Here is a 25,885-nt window from a genome sequence, read left to right as displayed (position 1 = left end):
CTCACTGCCATCTTGAGCCAAACCCGCTCCAGGTCTCAGCAGCAGCACCACTTTGTTCCCTCCAGCCTGGATCAGTTCAATGGCCCGTGTGTGGGAAATACCACGAGCCGGCTCCCCGTTAATCTCCACTATCTCATCTCCAACCTGTCAGTAATGCAGAAAATGCAATTACCACACAGAAACACACCTATGAACTGCCCGGCTGCACACACACACACACTCAGAAATACAGGAGCTGCAGTAATAATCAAAGAATCTACATTTTATGCTACACACACAGACTCACACACACGTACAGCTCTGTATTACCCTAGAGGTACCCTCTATTATTAGAGATGACAAAGTATCTCAGGATAAAGCGTGTAAACACGTCAGTCTGTTAGGCTCTAATCAGTGTTGACATTCCTCTCCACCCTTGGATAGGCAAAGTCATGCCCAGAGATCACAGTCTGGCAAGCCTAAGATTGATTCCCGCTCTGAGCCTCTATTCTATTCCCTCACTCTAGAGTCTCCCCTCTTATCCTAATAATAATAATGTGATAATCTCATCCCCATGGGGAAATTCTAATTTTGCTGAATCTCTTCCATAGAGAGCAAAAATTCAGGGTCAGTTACAGTGTGTGCTTTTTGGAAAATGGTAAGAATCTCACTAAAGAAGAAATGAAAGCAAAGAAGGATGTGTACTTATTGACACAGATGATTGGACAAGCAGTTGGACAGAAACACAGATGATCAAGGACATACAATATAAAAGAAAAAAGGATAAAAGTCTGTAAATAATAAGCAGTAAACAAGAACAAAATTCAACTGAGACTGAAAGAATAGAGGCTGAAAAAGAGCATCTTGGACCTTTGTGGGCCTTTATCCTTCCTGGTTGCTGTGTGGACAGCTTGAATTACATTACTCAGTGAAAACCAAGAACTGCCTGCACATCATAGCTGAAAGCATCTTAGACCCCCAAAACTGTAAGTGGCAGTCGCTGAAATACAATCTGTTGGTTTAATATCTGGTGCATTCAAACACATGGTCACAGAAATGACATTTTGTCTGATTTAAGCCTCTACTTCATAAATTACTAAATGTGTAAAACATCTCAGCGAGGGAACAGTTTATATAATACCTCACCATACTTTAAATAACAACGATGAGTGAAGCCAAATGAGCTCCAAAAGACTCCAATGGCTTTTATTTAATCAAGTATCAATTTGTTTTTCTTCCAGGCATTTCTTGTTTTTTTTTTTTTTTTTTTAGATAGAGACAGTGAAGAGGCAGACAGGAAAACGACATGCAGCAAAGGGCCATGAGCAGGAATCGAACCCGGGCCGCTGCATCAGGGACCAGCCTCTGTACATGGGTCACCCACTTAACCTGCTGAGCTATACAGGCATCTCTTCTAGGTATTTCTTGATAGGTGCAGTATGGTGACATCTTCCTGTTAGTCACTTGTTCCATCCTCAAACACTTTGGTCCGGAGAGAAACACCTCAACAAAATGCTGTGACATTCGGTGTGGAATATTCATTGTCTGGAGAGAATGAATCATAATGATTTTGGTGACTCCTGACCTTTCCTGTAGCCACTCTACCAGACCAAAAAATTATCTCATATTATTTTAGTTTAGAATAAATCACCTGTGGACACTTCCTCCAGCTCAGTTATGCACTCAAGATAATTTGATACGCAAAGTTAAATTAAGTTCACTGAGCACATTCCCCAGCGTAGAGCCAAGGCATCACCCGCTTTTGACCCTATGATCTTTACTTTAATTTGACCCTGAACTATTAAAATTCCTAATTTGGCAAAATCAGTTCTATAAAGACATCTCCATCTACTTGAGTACTGTGGGACGTAATTGATATCGGGGCCTCTGGAGGCTGCTGGTGCTCAGTCAAAGGGATCACTGAATAAAGCTTACAGAAAAATACACAAATGACATTTAGAACCTGCTCTTGCCCTTTTCAGAGCTGAGGTAAGAGAAGAGAAAACATTGTTTAAACTATAACTGCTTCAGTAAAAGAAACTCTCACATGGATTCTTCCATCCAGCTGAGCAGGTCCATCTTCAGCCAGTCTGAGGATGTACAGACCCATGTTGTACTCAGTGCCGCCTCGCAGACTGAAGCCGAAGCCTCGAGGACCTCTCTCTAACTCCACCGTCAGACAGCCCTGCGCAGGACAAGCATAAAGAAAACACTCAGTGTACTCACATACACTGCTGTTCAGAAGTTTGGGGTCACCCAGGAAATTTCATGTTTTCCATGAAAACTCACACTTTTGTTCATGTGCTAACATAACTGCACAAGGGTTTTCTAATCATCAATTAGCCTTTCAACACCATTAGCTAACACAATGTAGCATTAGAACACAGGAGTGATGGTTGCTGGAAATGTTCCTCTGTACCCCTATGGAGATATTCCATTAAATATCAACTAGAATAGTCATTTACCACATTAACAATGTCTAGACTGTGTTTCTGATTAATTTAATGTTAACTTCATTGAAAAAAAAGCTTTTATTTCAAAAATAAGGACATTTCTGAGTGACCCCAAACTTTTGAACAGTAGTGTACATTTGTACACACAAACTAATATCTGTACACCGATCAGCCACAACATTATGACCACTGACAGGTGAGGTAAATAACATTGATCATTTCGTTGTAATGCAGTGTTCTGCTGGGAAACGTTGAGTCTTGACATTCATTTGGATGCTTGGCATGTACTACCCACCAAAACATTGCAGGTCACAGCAGTCCCTGATGCCAGCTGTCACCCTCAGCAGGACAATGCACCCCGACACACCACAAAAACTGCTCAGGAGTGGCCCGGGTAACACAACAGAGATAAGGTGTTCACCTGGGTTCCACACTCCTCAGATCCAAATCTTATTGAGCATCTGTGGGATGTGCCAGAATAAGCCTGATCCATGTAGGTCCCAGCATGCAACCCACAGGACCCACAGAATTCACTGCCACCATCCCGGTGCCACAGGACATCCCTAGGTCCTGTGTCCATGTCCCACAGGGTCAGAGGAGTTTTAGCAGCATAAATGAGACCAACACAATATGAGGCAAGTGGTCATAATGCTATGCCTGATCGGCGTATAGATACAGGATTTCATTAATATTCTTGTGATAGAACATGTTCTTTGAAAATGTAGCATTTTCTTTCAAAGACACAACAAACAAAGCTGCCTCCAGGTCAGTGATGCATCATTAGATTTGTGAGAATTTTCTGTTGATGAGAGATGTTCTTAATGATCCATGTTCTTCTGTGTATGACTTCATTCTTTGCCTATATTGACTTGAAAGTTACATAAAACTATAATGACCACAATGTGCATTAACCTGATGTACCTGTGCACTATATGGAAAAAAAAATGTTTCATGTGATTGTGACAACATGCTGTAAGCAAATCAACAGCATTATTTCTTTTCATACAGTCACAAACAATGCTGTTTACATCCCCAGTCTGCATAAACAGTTTTAACCTTCAGGTGGTTGCAAAGATAACATACAGAGGAAGCAATAAGAGGATTATTCTTACCTGGTTGGGTCCAGTCACACACAACGTCCCCAGCTCACCAAGAGGAAGAGTTTTGTGGTCAGACCAGTTGACTCCATCAGTCTTCTCCTCCAGGTCCAGGTTATAACTAGAACAAACAGCACATGTATTTTTCTCATAGTACTTGTTGTAAACAGAAGGCTGCAGGCATCTAACTGGAAAAGCCCTTATGCAAAACAGATAATCTAATTTAACACTGGGCGGTATATGGGAGGGGACTGCATTTATTCATATGTGGAGATGTTTATTTTGCACTGTATATGTTGTGTACTACACATCTTGTATACTTTCATGTTTATTGCACCGGTGTTTTTCTGGTTTGATATAGCTTTTTGCTCTGTGGGCAACCATTCCTTGTCCATTGGAAGTAACATTATTTTAATAATGCTGCCATATGCATGCTATTTCATTTATTTCCAGTTTAAGAGGAGGTTTCTGTTGCATTTCCTGTCTTAAATATCCATGTCTGTGTATATTCTTCTCAGTAAGACAGCATGAAGATGCATTTTCATGCTATATTTCGTCCACTTCAGATGCAAACAATAGAAATTCAGCAAATTTTAAGAACTGCAAGAAATCTTACTGACACAAGTAACTGATAAACACACATTTTTTGAACAGTTTTGTGCTTTTTTTGCTTCTGAGATCACGTCCTCACCGTTCATCCTGTAGTGCTGACCTTTGCCCCATGGCTCTGTGTTGAAGAGCTGGACTCTGTTTAGCTGAACTTGCTCCAGAAGGAGGGCCCTTATATTCTAGAATATATTTTGACATGACATTGTCATCAGGATGAAAACCTGAATATTAAAAACTTCCATTAATAGAGAATACCATATATAGAACCATTCCACAACATGTTCATCGTTTAATTCTCTTTAACAGCTCCAAGAAGATTTGACTTACAAAATGAAGCCTCATTACCAGACTTATATATCCTGCTAAATGGACTGACATCACTGTGACATATTGTTGTAATTTGTTTTATTTTCATCGATTCAAGCCTTTCAGAGGAGCAGGGGTTCCATTTTTCAAAGTTTAAATACCTCTGCTTAAAATTCAATTATTAATATGATACTAAAATATTCATATATTCTAATTATAAGCAGGGTGGATTGCTTTGATTACCTGGCTGTGACACTAACTTCCCAATTGCAGACGTTGCAAAAATTGCTTTAAAAGGAACTGATGAACTAACTATCATAATAAATGTAGTTTTGGGCACAAGGAGATATTCACCATCCTCAGGAACCACAGTGAGGGTGACAACATTGCCGGCCTCCTTGATAAGCTGAACAATGTCATTGTGAGAGAGCTCGATGATGGAGCGCCCGTTGACTGCTGAGATACGATCTCCAACGTGCAGCAGGCCACAGCGGTCAGTGGGACTGCCTTCGATGATTCGTCCAATTTTGTGTGGGATAACTGAAATGGCAGATATGAAGAAGAATGAGGCATTAGGACCCAGCCAGAGTGAAATATATCAAAGGTGTCAACAGAAAAGGCAGTAACCATGATCCCACTGCAACTTTGTTTTACTTTACTAAAATCTGTAAACACATCTTGAATCCTACAAGCAACTGTTCATATAGTTTTTGCCTACCACTGCATACTAGAATAACTGTTACCATGAGAAATCATAGACAATCATCTTCTTAATTTTGTGCAATGCTGACTACAGTATGCTTAATAAAAATCTATACATTGTGACCCTATCCATCCAGATAATATCCATCCTTGCATTATCTCATTATGGTCGCGGGGCCTTCACTCTACTTCCCAGCTGATGCTGGGTGAAGACAGGGGGCACGCTAGACAGGTCTATCACAGGGCTACAAATAGAGACAAACAATCACATTTGCACTCACAGCTACAAAGAAATTTGACTAATTAACCTGAGCATGTTTTTGGACTGGACTGTGGGAGGAAGCTGTATTATCCGGAGAAAACCCGCACATGCACAGGGAGAACATGCAAACTCCATGCAGAAAGATCCACAAACCGGGGACCTTCTAGCTGCAATGCGCGAGTGATTTAAGGTTTACTGGTATCAGTCTCCTGATATCAGTAAAACTTACTCTCAACACAAGCCATCTGCGTCTCCAGGGTGTCTCTGAGTCTGCCTCGTCATTCGTCTCTTGACATCGCAGAATTCCCTAACACTAACCACCAAGCCACTGTGCAGCCCTCCACATAATATTTATAATGTTTTTCATAAATCTCTATTTTAGATGGAATGGGGTCATAAAAAAAATATATTTTCAAAATATATCATACTTATGATTTAGAAAATGTTTTAATGGATTTGAATGAATTTGAACTGACATTGGATCTTAGAGATTTAATCCTCACCTCCATGAGGCGGTTTGCTCTTGGATGTGAGGATGACGAAACCAAAGCCCTCGGTGTCTTTACGGTGGAGTGTTATGTCAAAAGACTCGTGGTCCAGTGCACTGGGCATGGGTAGGCGAGGTAGCTTGGGAGAACCATTCACCAGCACTGGAGTCATTTCCTGAGCCTCTTCGTCTGTCGCATCTGATATGAAAAGGATACAGAAGATAATGTACTTTTTGCCTTGTGCATTTATATTTGTGTGTTTACGTGTGTATTCCTGAGGACTTTTATGCCAAATATGTCAATAAAGATAAAATAAAAATGGTGATGTGTAAGTGCACTTTACAAAGAAAATCAAAGTGGAGCAGTATGATTGGAGAACCTGGACGGTTAAAAGGGTTGCCAGTGGCTACCAGAGACTGTCTTGCTTTAGAGGTAAAGGCAGAAAGATTCAGTGCAGGGCTTCTATTCCTCGAATCCATAATCAAGGTGATGATCCCTCAGATCATTACAAGATCTGTAATACTTGTAATACAATTTTTAGAAAAGCATGACCAGAGCTGGGACACTTTGTCTGGATTTTTCACTGCTTAACAGTCAGATTTTGAGTCATTCTGGTTAGTTCAGCTACAAATTATGGTACTCAGAATCAGCAACTAAGTTTACTAATTACTTTTAGTGAAAACATCTGTTTTTAGGTAGCAAACTGTTGCAGCATGTATTATTTTCTCAGGAAAACCCTATGAGATACAGTAAACTGACTTACTGTAGTAAATATTTATAAGGATTTATCATTAAACAGCAGCACCTAGTCTTGTGCCAGGTGCTGCTTCGGCTTCTTCCTCACCTCTGTAGATGACCTTCCTTCGAACAGTCAACATAACTTGACCATTACGGGCAGCGTTTGTCATCAGATCCAAAACTTGCTTGTGTGAACGGCCCTTGACCATCACACCATCGATGCCGATGAGCTCGTCTCCCGCTCTGAGACGACCATCCTTCTCTGCAGCTCCATTGGGGACAATAGCCCCAATGTACACCTGGGGAAATACATTCTGTCATGGGGTTAATAACAGAGAAATGGACATTGAGAAAATAGAAATAATAATAAATTTAAAAGCATAAGACACTGGCAATTTCAGTGAACACTACTGTCCAAAAGTTTGGGGTCACTCAGGAATGTCCTTATTTTTGACAGAAAAGCAGCTTTTTTCAATGAAGATAACATTAAATTAATCACAAATACAGTCTAGACATTGTTAATGTGGTAAATGACTATTCTAGCTGGAAACAGCTGATTTTAATGGAATATCTACATAGGGGTACAGAGGAACATTTCCAGCAACCATCACTCCTGTGTTCTAATGCTACATTGTATTAGCTAGTCATGTTGAAAGGCTAATTAATGATTAGAAAACCCTTGTGCAATTATGATAGCACATGAATGAAAGTGAGTTTTCATGGAACACATGAAATTGCCTGGGTGACCCCAGACTTCTGAACGGTAGAGTAGTATTTCCAAAATAAGCGTTCACACACTTCTGTATCCTTATATTTAACTGAAAATACACCTACAAGATATTATATATACTTACTGGCTGTTGTGGACCTTCTCCTCCCAGCACACGGAAGCCAAAGCCTGTTTCAATGTCTCTCTTCAGGAAAACATCTATGTCTTTGGTGTGAGGCTCTGTGGATGAGTAACATTCAATTACTACTGTGCTGTCTTGAGATGTCAAGGTTTCAAGTTGAACAGGACATAAGGTCATGTAGGTCACATAAAGGCAATTTATGAGAAAAAGCGATATTGTTCTGCACTTACGCCTGCTCTCCAGCAAGGCTTTGGACTTCAGGTACAACTCTGTGACGTCTCGTTTGGGGGAGTCGGCGGAGCGCAGTGTGCTCGTGTTGGAGTGGTAAGGCAGGGCCTGGGGCGCCGAGTCTGTGATATCATCCAAAGTCTCCATACTGGCCGTCATTTCCTGTCTCTGACAACAAACACAGGCACTGTCACAAACATACGTATCAAGATCTGTGAAAAGCACGACCTTCAAGTAGAACTTTAATTCTGAGTCTTCATTTGATCACACATCCTTTGATATTCACCTATGAAGGACATCACATGTTTACTGATAGTCTGTACAGCTCATTATCCCAGAGAAGTGGCTGAGCATTTAACAGTGATAGATTACAAAAGCAATAAAGGTCACTTTATCGGCTCTTTTAAAAAAAAAAAAAAAAAACATAGGGCACTTTCCACTTTGCATTCCTTCTATTGTTTTTAGAGCTAAGCAATGAGGCTTGCATGTGATATAAAAAAGTTAAAGTATGGATTTCCCCATGGCTCTGACAGGCCTCTTCAGACTGAAAGGGCAACTTCTTTATCTAAAACTGTCGTATTAATAATACCACCATATCTAAAGAGGCTCATCCATGCTTCATTACCATTGCAATCCCCCTGACAATAGCCCTAAGAATACGACTACTGAAAGGAAGTAATTAAGACCGTTTTTCAGAGCAAACAAAAGAAGGCGCCCAGAAACATAATCAATATTCAAATTTATTGCTATCATTTAATTCGATGCAACAGAGGCTTACTGGTTAAGCTGAAGGACAAAACGCTTTGAAATTAAATTGAGGGATATGTCCCCATGGGGAAACAATAGTGAAAAAGTGGGAAAAGATATGATTTTACTCACAGGCTTCAGACTCTTTACAGGGGATGTTTGACCTATGGAGAGACACAACAGTGAAACAAGAATATTGTAAAAAAAACATGGGAAGATATGATTTGGAACAACAAGAGACACTGAAGCACTGTCCACCAGATGGCACTGCCTCTCTGATTGAGAAATAGCAACAGTGAGCATAAAAATAAACCAGTGAGCTGCTTGGAACTCAAGAGGTGTGCTCACTAAAGAATGCTCCATTAGGGAACATACATCCATGATTAAACATACGTGGAGAATATATATTGTAGGACATATGCTGGAGAGCTGACTACATTGTGCAAACCGACTGCACAGCTACGAAAGCGAGTGAGGCCATTAGAGATTCATGCATATAATTCAATGACTGATAATTCTCTTCCCCCTCTGTGTTCACTGTACAGTACACCCTCATGTTCCATCTCAAGCACTCAGATTGCTCCCTACAGATCATCTGTTAGCCCCCTTCCTCCCTTCCTCTCCTCCTGCTCCTCAACTCCCTGCATTAACTGAATTAGCAAACACTCCTCTGGAGCCTGCAGCCCTGTGGGGCCGGACTAACACTTGGCCCGATGAGGGGTTAATGGAGCCTGATGTAAAAGGGGAGACACAGCGGCATTTTTCCGCTTCACTGTAATATTCCAAATCTAACAATGCAGCCATCAAAGGCATGAGATAAGACAAATGTGCAATACACACACCTGAAACACACCCCAAAGCATCTTCTTCTTCTGTTCAGTGATGCCCACCACTCACACACACCCAGGCAAACACAAAGACAGATATCCTCCTCCAAGCCAAAGGCCCTTGTCTAATGAGGGTTAAAACTGGCATTAGCTCTTCAGTTGGGCAGGCTGGATAAAGCCGAGCCCAGCTCCGCTATAACTGTTGGGTCATGCAGTGCGTCAGTGGAGTAGGACATGCCGATGGTGGCATAACAGTGAGTGTGAGTTGTGTGAATGTTTGGGAGTGAGAGGAGAGGGTTCAGGCGTGGTTACAGGGAGGAGGCCCCTGGGGACTTTCCCTCAATAGCCATTTAGCCATGGATCCTTAAGAGGCCATGGATGTAGAGGCATGCAGAAATCCTCCGCGCTCTGCTGATGATCAAAGCCAATCCGGGGTTCATCGACTTGTGCAGTGAATCCCTGGGGCGGCCGGAGATGGATGTAGAAGACATTTGAAGGGTGCCTGGCCTCCTCCCTCTGCTCCTTGGAATCAAGCAGATCTCCACACTTACATAATTCCTACTCTCAGACAAAAAGCATTATGCCTCAATGAGAGTTGTCATAAACAGAGGCATTTTGAGTGGAGCCACAGCGGAGGAATGCTCGATAAATGCCTGACATGTGCAGCTTGCATATGTAAAGAAGCCACATGTGATGGTAAGGAATGGGGTTCTGTCAGATTGAGTGTGATGATTATCTGCTCCACTATAGTGGTGCAGTCAGATCTATTCAGCTAAAAAGGCAGCAGTCTCTCTTGTGGTGACCTTACACAGACAGCAAACACGGTGGCATCACCCAGACTTCTACAGAACAACAGTGTAGTGCCAGTCTGTGCCCTCCAACTAGTCACAACACCACCTCACCTCCTCTCAGTATCAGCACGCTGACCTCACCTCCCATGGGCACTGTTGAAGTTACATTCATAGTAACAGCAAATTATATCACACAAGCGGGCATAAAGGAATGACAATAATGAAAGGATACAGTATGGAGGAAAAAAAAGATGGACTGGCACAAAGAGAAACAATGGCATGGATAAGCAGCCAGCCAGTCTGCAGGATAAACAGATAGGTACACAGATACAAAGACAGGTAGTAGGACAGTCAGACATACTGTTTTAGTCTCTTACCTCCTCGCAACACCAGCACGTTGACTTCACTGCCCACTGGTAAGTCTTTCAGGATGTCCACCACTTGTGCATGACTAAGTGTCTGGACATTTTGTCTGTTGATCTCCTTAATGACGTCTCCTTTCTGCAGGCCGCGGCACCACTGGGCATCTAGGATCATCTTCACCTTCTGGCCCAGAGGGCAGTCCGCAATGGCAAACCCAAATCCTCCAGGTCCCTTGACTAACGGCACACTTACCAGCTCTGGTTGCAGCATTCCCGCGGTCACTTCCACCCGCTCCGCCTGCCTCCCATTGGGCATGGCGGCCACAACAGGCCGTCCACTGGCATCAGTAGTGACATAGTGGAGCTCCTGTGAGGAGCCGTGGAGAACGTCGCCTTTCACAAGCAACGGCTGACCATTGATGAGGGGCACAGCCGTCACCACCTCTCCTCCATGCAGAGGCTGCTGGGGCTGGGTGGCTGGTGGAGGAGGAGGAGGAGGAAGAGGGTCATCGCTGTCTAGATCCACATCAGGAGGAAGTGGGTAGCCACGGCACAGAACCATGTCCACGTACTGGTTGATGGGAATGGATTGGAACATCTGCACCACCTCTGGGTGGGTCTTCCCAAGCACACACATCCCATTAATCTCAACAATCACATCACCTAAGACAAAGAGAGAAAAGAGAGCAAGTGACAAGAGGGAAATTCCTCTGGTAGTTAATCTAGACATCATTTCTCTACATTTCTTTGGAAAGCGCTTACTCCATCCTTTGTCACACAGATCTTTCCTCTGAAGTGTCCCTTTCCTCTTCACTGCTTTCTTATATTTTCCTTCTGGCAGCTCTCTGTACTGTCTCCTCCTCCTTTTATCTCATTCATTCCTACTTCATTCTTGTCCCTCCTTCCCTTGCTACATTGTTGAACAGACCTGAACAATACTCTGCCACAACTACATGGAGCTGAGACGGGTGTAGATTTCTGTCACATCGTTCCATTGTAATCATCACACACAAACACACACACACACACACACAGCTCACAGCTGTTGGTTTATGTAGACAGCCTAAAGGCAACAGCAAGATCAGAAACTACACACCCACCATAATCAGACTGTTTTCGATAAAACTATGTCCTTGACAGAGCTAGAGTTGTTGTTATTGCCCTGTTAAACTCATGGGACAGTGTTAGGTTAAGTGAACACTGCAGAGGTAGAATTAACACCTCCAGGTGCAGCATGGCAACACAGTTCGTACAAGTTTGATGCAGAAGGTTTTTCTGCAATATTGCTGAAATCAGCAGTTATAAACTTATAGATCTTCCTGCCAACTAAATGAGCTTTTCGTGTTTATATGAATGGGTGTAAACACTCTATCTTGTCTTTTTCTTTGCTAAATTGTGAAAGGTTTACTTACCAGACGCCATCTTTTTGTCGTGGGCAGCGGGTCCATCGCTGAGCACATTTTTCACCTGCAGGAACTCATCTGTGCGGTCACCTCCTATGATTGTAAATCCAAATCCTTGGGAGCTCTTCTTCAGTGCTGTGTGGTACATCTCCCCCTTCAGCTGGCTGGGGTCTGCAGTGAAGCCAGACGTGCCTCCCTTACCTGTGTACAAAGTGTACATGTAAACATAAGTGAGCAAAATATTTATGCATGTAGGAGGGTGTCTCCATCAAAGTGTTTTTGTCAAGAGTGAATGACAAGGTGAACCAAACACAAGAGAAATCTCCAGAGTGCACAACATTAACCGTAGAAACACTAATTAATGAATTCATATCCTTCTTGAAAGATAGCAAAATTCATCCATGTCTGCATTGAACCTCAATTATACGCTTTATGTGCTGAGGATCAACATAGCAATTAGTCATTTCTAATTAAAAGGCATGATATGCTTCAACTAGATAAACCCATCAACAGAGACCTTTTTGTATACCCCCGCTGAGAAAGAAGCACAAACAGGCAGATAAAATGATATAAAATTATAGCTTTAAAAGCACATTTTCTTGTTTCCCTTTATTATAAAACTGCAGAGCAGATCATCTCTGACAGTGTCCAATTCAGCACAGTGTCCTCTCTTATCCCCTTCCTACTGCAATCAGTAACTCCAAAAAAAAAAAAAAGGTTTGTCACTGTAGACTATTTATAAATTGAGAAAGGAGGAACTTAAGGTCAGTGGCAACATCAGTATGGACTAACAGCTTGGCTGTGGCATACGCAATACACTAGATAACTGTCAGGGTCACACTGCATTAAACCGAACAGCTTCCCTATCTGGCATTACTGTCGTATCAGCACTTTAGATCATGGACGCACCATTTTTTCCCGAACTGCCTGATGGTCTCTGGCCCAGACTACATGTAGCTTTGACTTAAAAACAGTAAAACCGAATCCTGCTGGTGACAAATTGTGTGCATTTTCACCAACCCTGATGCATGATGCATGCTGAGAAAATGTGATGTCAGAAAACATGATTATACATTTAGAACTGGTCTGTCATTTTTTGATGAAACACATCCCTTTCTTTAAATTTAAAGATGAACGAACTGGAGTAAAATAACTCTAGAAAAGACAAATGTGCTGAAAGCATAAAGTAAATCAATGCTTATTTATGAGAGTAAAATTGTCAGCAATAAATGTGTTTTTATGATGAAAAATGCCTGAGAATGTTTACTGTGTTTAAATAATGATGAAATAAAGTGAAATTAATTGGATTCATTTGAAGCATCAATTTCTAGCAAAAACAGTAGTTGATTAGTAGTAGCAGACTAACAGACGACTGCTCCACTGAAGAAAATTAAAGACACTGTGAATGAGTAATGTTTCACTACCACTGTGCCTGCAAAAATAACTAACGGATAAGGTTCTAATTATTCTGTATTCTTCTTATTATCAGTAATTCCAACAAAAAGACAAAAGCCCACAATGCAGGTGTGTTTTTCTTCTTCTGGTTTGGTCAGATTTTTTGTGATATTTATGGTAAAGTGAGTTAAATTCATGATTTTGTGCCGCCAAGATTTGATGTTGATGGAAAGAATGCTGGTATTTTTAATGAGGTGAATTTGGGAGGAATCCCTCTCATGCATCAGTCACATATCTATAATACCCAGATTGAATGCATGATCCTTGGTGATAGAGATGTAGAACCATAGAAATAGATGGCTAAAATAGAATATTGTCTATATTTCAGGGACCATCCAAAATTTAATGAATCATGTTTTCAGCGGAGCTCATGTCATACTAAGAGGAGCCAAACTCCTCATGGCTTCCCTGGAGTTCGCACCCTGCCACTGTTCATTAAAAGCTACTTTGTTTAATTTCGCAATGCTCATTCCTGCTCTAGACAAGAAATGTCCAGTATGATATTCACATTCTGTGAGCATCGTTATTTTAATAAGTCAAAGATAATTTCACTCCACTTCACTGCGTTTTTACAACATGAATAAGTATCAGTTTATGAAATAAAATTATGACTAAGACTGCATCATTTTGCATCAATTAATTCCTCTAAAATGCATAGAGTTCTGTATAGGATGCACATTGATATTTATTAAAAAATAAATGCCATATACTGTGTACACAATGTCCAATCACACACTCCTGACAAGTAATCTGTAGTTGACATTTTAGCAGCATTTTCAGCATTACTTCCAACCCATTTCTCAGGGGAATAACAAGTACGTCAGCAAGCCTTGCTAAGTATGAAAGTTATCTGGATAACGACCCCAGAGCTGATCTTTTCTATATGAGTGAATGTCTAGTCAAGGTTCCAGGCTTTACTAAATACTGTCCAGATAATTTAGTGAACCTGTTTCTTGGCAGGGCTGCACAGTGTCCCGGTGGTTAGCGTTGTCGTCCTGCAGCTAGAAGATCCCCAGTCTGCACCCTGGCCTGAGCCTGGAATCTTTCTGCATGGAGTTTGCATGTGCTCCTTGATCATATGTGGCTTTTCAGGTACGCTGGCTTCCTCCCACAGTCCAAAAACATGCAGAGGTTAACTGGTAACTCTACATTGTCTGTGGGCGTGAATGTGACTGTGTGCATATGTAGATAGTAATGGACTGGTGACCTGTCCAGGCTGTCACCCGCCCTCACCCTAAGTCAGTTGGAATAGACTACAGCACCCCCGTGGCTGTAATGAGGATTAAGCGGTGTATAGACAATGGACGAATAGATGTTTTTTGGCAAAGTTACTGATTGTAACACACAGAGCAAAGTTAATCTTAATACACACTAGTGCATTGCAAAATTTATACTGATTCAGTTGAATAAATAATAAATGTCCAACAGCTGATCTCTGGAATGTAATTCAAAGTTGTAGAATGGGTGTATAGATGGATATACATGCTCGATTAGGGCTATTAATTGCTCAGATGTATGAATTTTTAATTATAATAAGCCTGAGGATAAACCCTACTACATCATTAGATTGCTACAATTACAATTAATGATTTACAGTGAAATAACCACATGTGCATTGCATTACATATGATGCACATGTATACATCCTTTAGAGGCTGGTATTAATAATTGTGTATAAAAATATATATGAGCTTATGAAAAGCATTTATTAACTATTCATATGTACAGCAAGTTTATAGTGGTCATAATTACATGTTATAAAAATTATGATGCACTGTGTTGTCAAGCCTTCATTAGCTGCTTATACACCTGACAAGAATGCTACAAAAGGAGGTTGTACAGTAGTCAAAAAACACATTAAACTATAAATTATTTTAAAATCCTTATATTTCTCTACAATGACACTGTAGTGTGTGTGACAGGTCCGAGGCCTCAGGACCTGTTCCTGTTTAGTTGGTTGCTAGGGAGCTGGGGGAGTGGCTCATTGGTCACGATGGCTGACACCTGGGTTGACTGCTCACCTCTATATATACTGGTGTTTTAGCTGGCAAGGGAGCTCATCCTCTATTCTTCTTGGGTTCCCTGTGGTCTGGTTTGGTTGAGTTATTTTGTTTTCACAAACACATGATCACACATCCATTCACCACACACATTACTGATGAACTGACTGCACATTTAACTCAATTTCTTCAATAAACTTCATTTAACTTTAATTTGCCATGTGTGATCTCCATATATTGTTCACAATATAACACTTAATGGCTTAAAATTAAGTGTGACCATGAGAACAGGAATAGACCATCACAAGGGGAGAATATGAATTATACAAAATGAATATGAAAGGTTCCCTTTGGTAAAATTTGCAGATCCACAACTAAAACTGAACTCCAGAAGACTGCACCAGTGTATGTGAATGCTTCAGCTGAAAACCACTGCTGTGGCTATGGAAATCTAAAGTGCTATATCTTCAGTTGTTTCTCTTTATCTCTTTCTGTAGTCTGTACATTGTGACTGGACAGTCACTTGCAGTCACAATGAGTCCATTCCTATATCTAGTGTTCAGATCACAACAACTTTAGTTGTTTAATTTGACTGAAACGTAATGACTGCACATTTTCCCTCTCATTTCCTTCAATTTTATAAACACTCAATAGCTTTCAGAGGGAAGTGCATGGAATTTAAATGCAACCGCTCTCATACTATCAAATGGTTCAGCAGCCAAGAAACATCCACCGCAGACATGAACGGCTGTCAGTGAGTGTAACTTATCACAGCCAGCGAGGACTCCAGATGTCCACACTGTTGCATGGATCAAGCAATGCTCATTTACATAATCATATTCAAATTGCTTGATAAACTCAACAGTGAATGTTTTTTCTCTCCCCATGTGAGTGCCGAAATAACCGTTCGACTGCACATTTGTGTGTGCAGAAAGAGACAGCGGTAAAGGAGGGTGAACGAGAAAAAAAGAAACCAGGAGGAAGTGAATGTGGCGTGTGCAAGCCTGTGCTTGTGTGGGAGAGTCCAAAGAAGGTCGCTGTGCCAATGTTTGTGGGCAGACTTTGAAAACCAAAAGCAGACAAAACCCATCATATCCACCGCATCAAACAGCCATGGTTTTCTGAGTTCTCGTGTGTGACTCAACAGCAATGTAAATCTCCAGTGACAGTATTCAGCATAATTGGGAAAAACCTCTTCCTTACTACATCAAGGGAGCAAAAGCCATGGCTGTGTCCAACACTGCACCTTTGAACAGTATATTTTTAAAATGATGATGCTGTAAAGCAAACAGTAGACAGCCAGGGAAAGCATAATAATACAATATAGGCGACCCGTAAGAAAACAAAAGACATCGAAAACATACAGGCACTTCTGTGTTATGCCAACTAGCTGACAAATACACAGCAGATTTAGCTACAGTAACATGTAATTCAAAGTCCAGTAGATAAATCACACATCATCAAAAGATACACGTCACTATGAAATACATCTTTTTAGGCACTTTGGAGCAAAGACAATATTACAGAATGAAAAGGATGTCAACTAAACCTGTCTTGAATAGGTATATGTATGTATTTGTATGCCTTATTTCTGTTTAAATAGTGTTGTTTCTGAGATACACTACCGTTAAAAAGTTTGGGGTCACCCAGGAAATTTCACGTTTTCCATGAAAACTCACACTTTTATTCATGTGTTAACATAATTGCACAAGGGTTTTCTTATCATCAATGAGCCTTTCAACACCATTAGCTAACACAATGTAGCATTAGAACACAGGAGTGATGGTTGCTGGAAATGTTCCTCTGTACCCCTATCGAGATATTCCATAAAAAAATCAGCCATTTCCAGCTAGAATAGTCATTTACCACATTAACAATGTCTAGACTGTATTTCTGATTAATTCAATGTTATCTTCATTGAAAAAACTGCTTTTCTTCCAAAAATAAGGACATTTCTAAGTGACCCCAAACCTTTGAATGGTAGTGTATGCATGTATTTATTTGTCCTATTTCTGTTTAAATAGTGTTAATTTCTGAGATATGAAACTCCCTGGGAATCTAATTTTTTGGAACAGTGTAAAAATGAGCTGTAGCCTGAGGTGTAACCGCCGACTGATGATGCTTTGGTTTCATCACAGAAATCATCTGACAGCTCACTAGGTTGTGTAATCGGTAATCAGGGGCGAGATGGCGGTTTTCTCAGTCCCTGCACACCTGAGCAGAGCGATGTCTGATTAGTCTTGGCCTCTCAAACGTGCTGTTCCACCAGCTGTTGCCACATGCACCGCTAAAAGCCGGCCTCCTCCCCTGCATTCCCTCTCTCACTCCCTGAATCCCTGCCAGTGCTACGAGCTCGTCTGTCTCCACCGCTGCAGCAACATAATCTATTATACATCCATTGTAATGAAAACATGCTTAATTCATGATGTTTATTGTGGAAGAAAAATGGCTTGTCAACCTAAAGAATAGACCATTACTAGTGGGTTGACAAAAGAAACGTGTATTATTTGAGCAAACTAGGGAAGAAAGGGCTCATTCTGACAATCTATTATTGTTTGAGGCTACTCGAAGGTTGACACGTTCAGCTGACCTTGCATTAAATGATGACGTTCCTACTGCTTCCTATTCCCAGGAAACGTTTTTATCAAATCATGCTGACAGGGGTGAAAAGGTCAGACTCTCCACAGCGCACAGGCCAAAGTAATTAAATTACAATTACATTTTAGACAATTAGCTCATGCGTATGTCCAGTGATTTACAGAGAATGCAGAAATAGAATAAGTGCAGTGAAAACTACAATAAAGCCTAAATGAACTGTGTTGCTTACAAAACATTAGAAAATAGTGAAGAAACAGAAGTACAAGGACAAATCCTACATGCACAGTAGGTGAAGAATCAGCTTCGAAAGAATAACAAAATGTATTAAAGCAGCAACAAAGAGTTTCGTCATATTTGATGACTTCAGTCTAACTGGAATTTCTTGTTGTTCTTAACTAGACTGGTAATGGCAGTGCAGAGTCACAAAGCTTGCTTTGGTAATTATAGTTCTACATGTATTTGCATGTCTCATGAACCTGAGGGTGCTGTCCAAACCAATGAGACAGGGTGCCATATGATGTTTTTAAAGGTCATGGTCCCTTGTGTTAGAGTGGCAATTCGGCATTTTCGGGTTTTCATGTGTGCAAAATGTAAATATGTGTCCTTTATCACTGTTTTCTGCAGTTTGGACACGCTGGATTTTTTTTTCAAACGATCCAAACAAGTACAGCATGTTGCCCTTTTCTACAGTGCTGTTACCTTGAGAAGGTGCCACTGTGGTCTGCTGGATTGCAGCCGTCTCCTGGCTCAGCTTCTTCTTTGCCTCCAGTACGGGGTTCTCAAACTGGGTTTTTTGGTTGATGTGGCTAGAACAAAAGAAGATTCAGGTTTAGCAGGACAGACTTGGACACATGCTGCTCTCACTTATTGAGCTTACTGCATCATTTTTTCTGCAGTTAATTATGTATGCAGCATCCCTTTAAAGGAACCATCCTTTTCGCATAGAGGAGTAATTCTGGCGCCAGTATGTACAATCCATAAACGCAGCGCACATACAGTAAAGGTTGGCTTGCCTCCTTTTTATGTGGGGAAACTACTATGGCTTTTAGCCATTTAATATTGTAGGAAATGAACCCCCGATTGCCAGAAACATCCGTTTCCTCTGCAACAAGGTAAACAGCCTGTTGTCCCCTTGGCATACAAATCAGAGCCATTGTTTCATAGTGAGCTCATTTCAAGCGAAGGCACTGACAGCTCCAAGCTCCATCTATGTGCCATTGACTCTCCTTGTCCAAGCAGTGCAAGTTTCTCTCTCATGTCACTTCTACCTAGGAGGGATTCCTCTGCAGCCTGAGCAATAAAACAACACAAGCATTCCCATTTTCTTTTCATCACAACAGATTGCTACCTTTCCTTCCAGCCCCTACTCTGCTCCTCCATGCATTCTGGTTGAAAATCTCCCCACTTCTCTCTACCGCTGTTACAATGGCAGTGTTTCAGTTATTTTTTGCTGGTTTGATGAACACAAAAACACATTTTGCACACATAAACACCATGCAATGAGGAACACACAGAGTCACATTCTATAGACACATGCTTACTTACACAAACATTGACAGAACGCAGCAAGTGCACAGAAACTGTGGTGTTCACACACAGGTCACTGTAATGTTACAGAGAGAGTTTCATTTACCCACCCACTGACAAACAACGGGAAAATCCTGATCAAAATCTTCAACTGTTCTCCAGGTAAATGCTTCCTCTCTGCATGTTACATAACTCGATGCATTCTCACCCGGGATGAACAAAATGAGCCATGTGCGAAATCCATTTGTTTATTTTTAGACGGTATTGATTTATGCCGGTCCACTGCTAATGTACACAAAGCAGTGTAATATGCACTTGTGCTCTGATCTTTCTGGTGAAATATGCCTGTGTGTGATGTGCATCAGCAGAGAACTAGTGTGGTAAAACAATTTGCCGCGTTTGTAATGATGGCAACTGGAGTGATTGGAAATTGGATACATCAATAAAACTTACTCAACATAGTAGGTGCCGTACTGTGGATCGTCAATTTCCTCCCAGCCGTAAGGTAACTCTGCAGAAAGGAAAACAGTGTGCTATTCAAATGAAAGGTTCAAATCAGGTGCCTACAACATAACAGATTGTAAAACAGAAGATGACACGCATACACAATATTTAGTAGACATCTGGGAATTGTAACCTTGTCAACATGACAGTAAGCTACAGCAATAGTTATCTCTGTGTCTTTGCCTCCTGTCTGGGACGTTTAGCATAAGAAAGTAGGCATGAAAATAGCCTTCAACAATTTTGCAAATGTTCCTGTAGTTTTCAACAAGCAGGCCGGCTGGAATGGCTGATGTAAATCATGCCCTGATGAACATATCAGAAGGAGAGAAAAGAGAGAGAGAGAGAAAAGAGCTCTTAACGCAAGAGAGAGCTTTGGAGTTGCTTTTCAGCAGCAACACACCAACAAGCTTCCCGTTTGCCTTTAAAAATCCATTAAAACCAGCCTGGAAGGGTCCCACTCTTTCAGCCGTGGTCACTCTGTCTCTGCCTGCACTTAAGCCGACATTATGATCCAGGGGATATAAAGGCATGTCTGGAATTCCTTCAGGAGACCCCAGCTTCAGATTTCTAAAAAATTAGGCTGTGAGACTGTGATACTTGGGGTAATACTATAGGTATTGTGTCATTTTAAAGAAAATAACCAGGTTATATTTTAATCAGGTTGGTTATTTGATTAATTATGTGAAAAACTGTGATGTAATGGATCATGTAATGTAGGGCAAATACAACAGAGAGATGCCGCTGTGTGAATGCATGTGCAGTGGGTAATGGAATGAGTGCATGCCTGAGTGGACCAGCTGTGCAGAGAAGTCTACATACCGCCATCCTCACACTTCTCAGGGGGCTTCGCCTTCTTCGCCAAGCGGGGGTCCAACCACGTGGTCGTCTTGGTGTTGTGACTGTGCAGCACAAAGAAAAGCCAGAAAATATGAAAAATAATAAAGAGCCATACCAGCAGAGAAACTGCTGCTGAGACACACAAAGACGTGGACAAAAAAGAGCGCCACAACAGAAAAAAATAGCAACTGTATCCTCTGGTGTAAATATGCTCTCATGCACAGGGGTTACTGAATTTTATCAGCAAATGTCTGATCCATTAGTTAATGTTCAGTTGTCGCCTTACCCCGTTCATGGCTAGGTGGCCTTTTTCAGAGGGGAAGGGAAAAAAAAACATCTGAATGTGAAACACGACAAACTCATTTATCCTCAAATGTGTTAAACAACTGGGGTGTGTAATCAGCAGGAAAATCACAATGGTCTTCTGATATTTTCAGAGACAAGTGGCTTAGAGCCAAATATGAATAAAACACACAGGCTGGGGAACACGTGCACGTGTATGTATGTACACCCACACACATAGAAGCCACTGACGTAGGTTTTTTTTTTTATTTGATTGCAGTATTGAAGTATTGACTGGTTTAGCAAAGGAGCTTAACTTGTCTTTATAAAAACCTGCTAACTTGCAGTGTCGTATTTTTATGAATAGAAAATATCTCAGGTTTGTTGTCATAATAGGACAAATATGTGATACCTAATTTGTGCTTTTTCTTTCAATGATTCAATATTTAGAGAAATATGTATGTGTGTTTCATTACGCATAAATAAGAGATACACTACCGGTCAGAAATTTGGAGTTTCTAAGAAATGTCCTTATTTTTTGAAAGAAAAGCATTTTTTTTCAATGAAGATAACATTAAATTAATCGGAAATACAGTCTAGACATTGTTAATGTGGTAAATGACTATTTTAGTAGGAAATAGTTGATTTTTAATGGAATATCTCCATAGAGGTACAGAGGAACATTTCCAGCAACCATCACTCCTGTGTTCTAATGCTACATTGTATTAGCTAATGGTGTTGAAAGACTCATTGATGATTAGAAAACCATGGTGCAATTATGTTAGCACATGAAAAAAATGGAAAACATGAAATTTCCTGGGTGTCCCCAAACTTTTGAAAGGTGGTGTGTGATCTACACATGCAGAAGCCACTGAGGTTTGTTTACTTGACTGCTCTAAAATCAAAGTATTGACTGGTTTACCGAAGGAGCTTAATGCGTCTTTACAAAAACTTGCTAACTTGCAGTCCTGCATTTTTATAAATAGAAAATATCTCTTTTTAAAAAAAAAAAAAACTTTTTATTTAAAACATTTTTTTAAAGGAACATTTACAGAACAAGGAACAGGGGAACCATATTTTCAACATCAACAAGAATAATAATGGCAAAAAAGAGAACTGAAATAAATAAAATAATAATACACATACCCACACGCACACACACACACACACACACACACACACACACACACACACACACACACACACACACACACACACACACATATATATATATATATATATATATATATATATATATATATATATATATATATATATATATATATTCCTGACTACTGACTCCAATAGACTTGGATAATGAGGCAAGACAAAAATATATGAGTGTGATCAGCCATGACCTCTCCACATTCCCTCGAGCAGTTATGATGGACGTCAGTTTGTTTTGATTTTTGTTTAGGGGTGATAAAGAATGGGATTAGGTTCTTCCAACAAAAGTCCCTCCAAGTCTTTGAGTTGGTGGATGATACCTGTGTTTTCCAGGCACTCAGCCACATGTCCTGTGTTATTTCTATGTTCAGCTCTCTGTCTCATCTTTGTTTCACATAGTCCGTGGTGTCCATCTTCAGAGGCGTGAGGCCATGGTATAGCTTGCTTACAAGTCTTTTATTGTTGCCAGAGTTATAAGCGTCCATGAATTTGAGTGACTGCCGATGGGTTGCATCCTTTTATTGTTTTACAGAAATAATCCCGTAGCTGCAAATACCTAAAGAGATCCTGTTTGCCCAAGCCATACATCTCACTTAAGTTAGTGAAGCAAGAAAATTTTCCTTTTTTAACAATCTTGCACATGGATGTAATTCCAAAGTAAGCCCATTGCCTAAACCTCTGATCCAGAGTTGCTGGTTTAAACTCCGGGTCGTATGTTGGCCATCTAAGTATTTTCACCTCATTTACGAGCTGGAAGCGTTTGATCACTTTCCCCCATACATTCAAAGAAAGGTTTATGAATTGACTTGTTGTCTGTGGTGTCTCATTAGTTTTTAACCCATGACCCAGTAGTGATTGTATTGGTATGTCTGTTACTGATAACTCTACAGTCTTCCATTTGGCTACATAAGAGGGGTTCCACCAGCACTAGGGGTATTAATTGTGCTGATATATAATAATCCTTCAACGATGGTAGGGCCATGCCCCCCTCCCTCTCCGGCAGCAGCAGTGTGGTCAGTTTGACTCTTGGTCTCTTTTAATTCCAAATGAATCGTGAGATGTGTTTGTTCCATTCCATAAATTGTCTTTGGGGGATTTCTGTTGGTAGTGATAAAAAATTATACAATAGCCTCGGAAGGACATTAATTTTCACAGCTCTTATTCTACCACCAAAGTCGAGAGGTAGCAGGTCACTGAGATCATCAAATATTCTTCTATTGTTATAGGTATAGTTAATTTTAAATGATTGTGAGAGGTCCTTAGATAAACTGATTCCAAGGTATTTAATGTGAGATGAATTCCAGTTGAATTTGTATTTTGTAGCAACCTCCTGTGTTGGTGTATAGTTGAATGTCATTATCTGGGTTTTATGTATGTTAAATCTCAGGTTTGTTGTCATAAAAATACAAATATGTGATACCTAATTTGTGCTTTTACTTTTAACGATTCAGTACTTACAGAAACATGTATGTGTTTCATTATGCATAAATAAGCAATAAGTAAATACAACAATACACAATATCAAATATATGTCACATTTTGCATCATATTCCTGTCATCCATACCTCTTACCTGTCTTCCTCCTACTGTTTGTGTTACTCTGTTTTTTCCTGTCTTCAACAGCAGCTCACAAATGCATATTTTCATTTACACAAGAAAAGGTTAAGTGATTTCCCTAAAACAACCTCCCTCAAACAGGACACATTTGCATTTGTTGGGGTCTATTTTCAGCTATGGATTAATACATATTTGTGGTGCTAATGAGTATTGATTACAACAGGCAAGTGTACGTGATGCTGACATGTTCATGATAATGAATGAGCTTTTCCCCCAGTGCAGTGGTTGTGGCTCACTGATATGGTTTTAGTGGTTTTTGTTTATGGGCTAAACAGATTTTGGCTTCATATAGATATTCTTGGAGTTAGAGTCAATTCGTTGTTTACTTTGTTCTCTTAATAGTATTTGCTGACAATAAGAAAAATATAAAATGTCAAACTGCTTGTCTCTGACCAGAATGTATCATTTTATCCATATATTTTGTATGCATTGTAACTCATAGAGATAAATGTGTGTTCATTCACAAAAGTTTTATCTACGGAATACATTTTCATTTAATTTATTCTATAAAATACCAGAGAATAAAAAAATAGGCCATCACAAGTTCGCAAAGGCATCCTCCTTAATACACGTAAGGGGACTCAAACTGTAAGTGAAAGATACAGAATAGCTGCTGCAAGCATGTTGGAAGAGAAGAGACCTTCTCTGATAAACCACGGGAAGTGAAAGAATTGCTTGCTCAGCAATACTGGCATTTTTTTAAATGGTGCTCATCAATCCGTCATCATCTGTCAGGTGACTAATTGTGTGAGCAGGAGGGGTCACATGAGCCCCTGGTCGTGTCTCACTTACTCTATGAAGTAGACCATGCCGGTCTCGGTGTAAGCCATCTCCCAGTTGAGGGGCAGGGGCTCCAGGCTGTCATCGCGGGGAAGAGAGCTCCATGTGCGGAAGTCCATGGTGCTGCTGGACTGAGTGTAGCTGGGCACTGGTTTCCTCCAGTCGGCCCCCTCTTTGTGCTCTACAGACAGTGAGAGGATGGACATTTTAAAGAGTGGGAAAACAGAAAACAGAGAAGACAGAGTGGAAGGTTATCCTGCAGGAACACCTATATGCCCTCCTGTGCTCCTGCCTATAGCAGGGGCGTGAAGCGAGAGCTAATGTCGCTCACAGGATTTGCATGTGAGTGATGTTCTGTGTGTGTTTGCCAAAGGGCTGTTTTGCATTTGCCTGTGCTTACAGTGTTAATGCTTCTGCCTATGCATGCACATACAGTCACTGTGGGCTGCAATCATGGAGGCAGGGATTCACTTAGAAAGGACCAGTGGAGCCCTGAGGCCGTTCCTGTGTGATAATAATATATCATATTGCATTTGAAGACACTCCCCTTTAATGAGAAACTGCTCTATGAATGTGAAAAATACAGCAAAGCCTCCCCTAATTCACTTAGCACTTCATGCCTTCCCTCAGAAGGTGGTTATAAAGGGATGAAACACAAGTGCTTTTCATCCTTTTCTTTTTATATGGCGCTAACATCCTTACAATGGGGGATAACGCAAAAAGATGTAACACACGGCATAAAACAAAAATTTGTGGGGGATGCATTTCACATTCCACCTGAATTTTATAGTAAGTAAAAACATTGCTAAAAATCCAAACACAGAGCTCCCTAAGCAGCATCAGCACGTTGATGTTTGCAGCTTCAAAAGCACTTTCTTCTTTTGCCTCCCCTGATCAAAAACACTTCATTTTTAAAGGAATATACACAGACAAAATGGACATGGCATGTTTGAAGATGCTTCATGTACACCAGCCACGTGGATGCTTGAGAACCAGCCTGGGGGCAGAGCCTGAAGGAGGGCTGAGGTCATGAGGAAAGTTCAAAGCAGGGTGAGGGCCCACTCAAGGATACGAGTCAGACAGGTTGAGGAAGGACTGCAGCAGATAAGGACAGTCTAAGCAAAGATGGGGGAAGTGGAGAGAGTTTAGAGACTTAGAGCTCACATTTTCCATTAACCTCTTTTTTCATTCAACCATAACTCTCTCCATCTATGGCTGGTCTGAGACTTCTCTGCCCCAGCTGTGGGCTGTAGCAGAGCAGTCATTTGTAACTGG

At 40.8% G+C, this 25,885-nt stretch overlaps 1 protein-coding gene across 3 annotated transcripts in view; it reads right to left on the bottom strand.

Annotated features, from left to right (window-relative positions):
• Nucleotides 1-25,885, bottom strand: part of LOC111565011 (membrane-associated guanylate kinase, WW and PDZ domain-containing protein 3) — a 147,248-nt gene that overhangs the window by 4,052 nt on the left and 117,311 nt on the right. For all 3 annotated transcript variants that reach the window (XM_055010701.1, XM_055010699.1, XM_055010700.1), the window contains 16 exons: nt 24,623-24,791; nt 20,747-20,826; nt 19,877-19,934; nt 18,596-18,702; nt 11,853-12,044; nt 10,456-11,103; nt 8,593-8,624; nt 7,716-7,881; nt 7,489-7,583; nt 6,741-6,948; nt 5,912-6,094; nt 4,799-4,984; nt 4,221-4,317; nt 3,545-3,650; nt 2,027-2,164; nt 6-144 (listed from right to left, as the gene is read on the bottom strand). In XM_055010701.1, the coding sequence (XP_054866676.1) occupies nt 6-144; nt 2,027-2,164; nt 3,545-3,650; nt 4,221-4,317; nt 4,799-4,984; nt 5,912-6,094; nt 6,741-6,948; nt 7,489-7,583; nt 7,716-7,881; nt 8,593-8,624; nt 10,456-11,103; nt 11,853-12,044; nt 18,596-18,702; nt 19,877-19,934; nt 20,747-20,826; nt 24,623-24,791 (2,604 nt within the window). The remainder of the gene's footprint in view (nt 1-5; nt 145-2,026; nt 2,165-3,544; nt 3,651-4,220; nt 4,318-4,798; nt 4,985-5,911; nt 6,095-6,740; nt 6,949-7,488; nt 7,584-7,715; nt 7,882-8,592; nt 8,625-10,455; nt 11,104-11,852; nt 12,045-18,595; nt 18,703-19,876; nt 19,935-20,746; nt 20,827-24,622; nt 24,792-25,885) is intronic.

The sequence above is a fragment of the Amphiprion ocellaris genome, chromosome 5, assembly GCF_022539595.1.
Source record: "Amphiprion ocellaris isolate individual 3 ecotype Okinawa chromosome 5, ASM2253959v1, whole genome shotgun sequence".
NCBI lineage: Eukaryota > Metazoa > Chordata > Actinopteri > Pomacentridae > Amphiprion > Amphiprion ocellaris.
The sequence above is the reverse complement of the archived record's forward strand: the minus strand, read 5'-3'. Positions and strand labels throughout refer to the sequence as shown.